The sequence below is a fragment of the Bison bison genome, unplaced genomic scaffold (genome assembly GCF_000754665.1).
Source record: "Bison bison bison isolate TAMUID 2011002044 unplaced genomic scaffold, Bison_UMD1.0 scf7180017845396, whole genome shotgun sequence".
Classification (NCBI taxonomy): Eukaryota; Metazoa; Chordata; class Mammalia; order Artiodactyla; family Bovidae; genus Bison; species Bison bison.
Window position 1 is genome coordinate 26,236 of NW_011475969.1, and position 2,623 is coordinate 28,858.

The 2,623-nt window shown below is 65.5% G+C and overlaps 1 protein-coding gene across 1 annotated transcript in view; it reads right to left on the reverse strand.

Annotated features, from left to right (window-relative positions):
• LOC104984463 overlaps positions 1-2,369 on the reverse strand; it is a gene marked incomplete at its 5' end in the record, with an annotated part of 6,465 nt that extends 4,096 nt beyond the window's left edge. The window contains 5 exons of the mRNA XM_010834193.1: positions 473-541; positions 1,570-1,649; positions 1,748-1,795; positions 2,036-2,121; positions 2,174-2,369. Coding sequence (XP_010832495.1) covers positions 473-541; positions 1,570-1,649; positions 1,748-1,795; positions 2,036-2,121; positions 2,174-2,369 — 479 coding nt within the window. The remainder of the gene's footprint in view (positions 1-472; positions 542-1,569; positions 1,650-1,747; positions 1,796-2,035; positions 2,122-2,173) is intronic.
• Positions 2,370-2,623: the final 254 nt, after the last annotated feature.

The window sequence follows — 2,623 nt, forward strand, 5'->3', positions numbered from 1 at the left end:
CCGCTTAAGACTGGGTCCCCAGAAGTCAGCACAGGGACCAACACGGTTGTGTGGGACACAGCGGAGGAGCCCGCAGCCCCTCGGCCCCGGCCGCAGCAAGGGCGGGCCCGGGACATGAGCCCTGGAGGGGCTGGACGGCCTAACAGGCCGGGGCTCACTCCATCTGAGCTGCCCGCTAGGACTGAGCTAAATACACCCTCCACTCCTGGGGTCTGTGGTCTCGGTTCCTGGCAGACCCAGCCGGGGGCTCTGAAAGCCAGCCTCACGCCCTCCACCTGATCAGATAGCTGTCCAGCTGCCCTCGGCTAGAGTGGACCCCCGTCGGCGCGGCAGGAGGGGCCAGCCTGAGCCTGGCGGTCATGGTGGCGGAGCAGTTTGGCCAAAGGGCGAGAGCAGGTGAGGCGCTGGGGGTCCGTCCCATGCACAGCCGCGCCCGGCCGAGCCGCAAGCAGGCAGCCCCGGGGCCACTTACCAGCGACCCTCGCTTGTACTGACTGTACCAGGTGGAGGGCTGCTCTTTGGGCCAGCGGGCCATTTTACTCTGCAAGATACGAAACGGGCGGGTTTAAACCACACCGCACGCTCGGCAGAGGCCGTCTTACCAGTTTGCCACGCTTGAATTCACTGAACCAGGAACCCGGGTTTTCTTTGGGCCAAGAAGTGATTCTGGCCTAAACATCGAGGGGGGAGGCAGGGGAGGGAGAGAAACAGAGAGAACGAGAGCGTTACTTCTGCCTCCTCGAGAGACACAGGTGCGCCGTCTCCCCGCCGAGCGGAGCAGCTGCGACGGCCGGCCGGCCCTTCCGGCGCCCCCCAGGACAGGCCTGTGACCACTGTGGGGACTGGCCCTGGCGCTTTCCAGGGGTCAGCACCGGCTCCACGGGCAGGATCAGAGTTTGCATCTGATCGCTTCCATGTGTCCAGCACCAAGTACAGAGCCTTGTGCTTGGCGACTGCAGAGACACGCCCCTGGAGCGGATGAATGAACGAAGGGGTGGGCGCACGGCTGCTCCTGCATCTCACCCGGGGGAGGACAGGAAAGACAATAGGGCCAGTTACTGCTGACGCGCTGAGGGCACCCCAAGGGCATCCTCTCATCTGACCCCCCCACCTAGGGGCCATCTAGGAGCGCAGCTTCATCTCCAAGGCCTCTCCCTGGGAACAGAGCGGGCAGGAGACCCTCCCAGGGTCCAGCCAGGGGTGAGGTGCACATGCGTTTTCCGCCTGTGACGTGCACTTTGGTGGCACATGTGGTGTGTGTGCCGAGCGGGCGGTGGTCATCCTCTCCGGGGAGATTGCCTGTGAGTCCAGCCTGTTCCCAGCTGTCCCTCTGGTCCCCTGCCTGTGCCGCGGGTCCTGGGCCCCATCCCCGGCTCTTCTCCTGCACTGGGCTCGCGCAGGGGAGCCCGAGCAGTCGCCCCAGGGGTGGGCCAGCGTGTCCAGCCCGCCTCCCGTCCTGCAGGCTCTGCCCCCAGTTCTGAGTCTCTGCTCTCGGTGCTGCGCTTGGCTAGCATGAGGGCCGCGTCCTCCCAGAGCAGGAGCGGGGCTGCAGGCAGGGGCAGGCCTCACCCAGACCTCTCCCACTGCCAAGGGGGCCCTGCAGCCCGGGCGACTGGGCACAATGTTTCCACCCGCCCGAGGCTCCCAGCCTGTGGGCCCGTGGAGGTCAGCACACGAGCAGAGGAAGAGCAAGGAGCCGCGGGGCTCACTCAGTGCCCCAAGCCCAGCGTCCGCCCGGCTCCATCACCCGGGAAGGCTCCTGGGGGTTCCCCTGGCTCCCCAGGAGTGAGGCCGTCTGCAGAGGACAGACAGCAACACAGGGAAGTGGAACAGCTTTTTTCCACCTGAATTTCCCCCGGGGCCTCCGTCAGAGGCAGGGCCGGGGGCTGGGTTTCCTCGTGACCCACAGGGATCTTGCTGTCAGGAGTGCGTTTCCCCAGGATTTAAAATCCCAGGTCGGGGGAGAGCGAGCATGAGCCAGGGTCCCTGCTGTGCCTGTCAGCGCAGGGCCTGCTCCTGTGGCCCCCGGGGGCACCGGCGCTCCCTGTGGGGATCGTGAACCTCAGGGACGGGTGCCGCGGCAGCTCCCCTCGAGGGAAGCGGCTCTGGGCGTTGAGGACGCTGGAAAGTCGAGGACATGGGTGCCCGACTCCTGCCGGGGGTGACCCTGGACCTGCGCAGCTCCAGGAACTGGCCGCCTTCAGTTTGCGGCAGGGACGGGGAGCCGTAGGGGTGTGACGTCATGGAGGAGAGTGTCCAGAAGGTGCAGAGGGCACCACGGCCCAAGACTGCACCATCTTCCCAGCTAGAGCCCTCACCCTCCTTCCTCAGCTGTCCTGGGCCAAAGAGAGCCCGGCTTCCAATGCGTGCTTGAGAGAAGGCGACATATGCCAGAGACACACGCCTGTCCCTGCATGACATCCACATGACACCCACATGCCACCCACATGCCATCCACATGCCACCCACACGCCATCCACATGCCACCCACACGCCATCCACATGCCACCCACATGCCATCCACACGCCACCCACATGCCATCCAACGTCATCCACATGCCACCACATGCCATCCACATGCCACCTACATCGTCATCCACACGCCACTCACACGCCATCCACA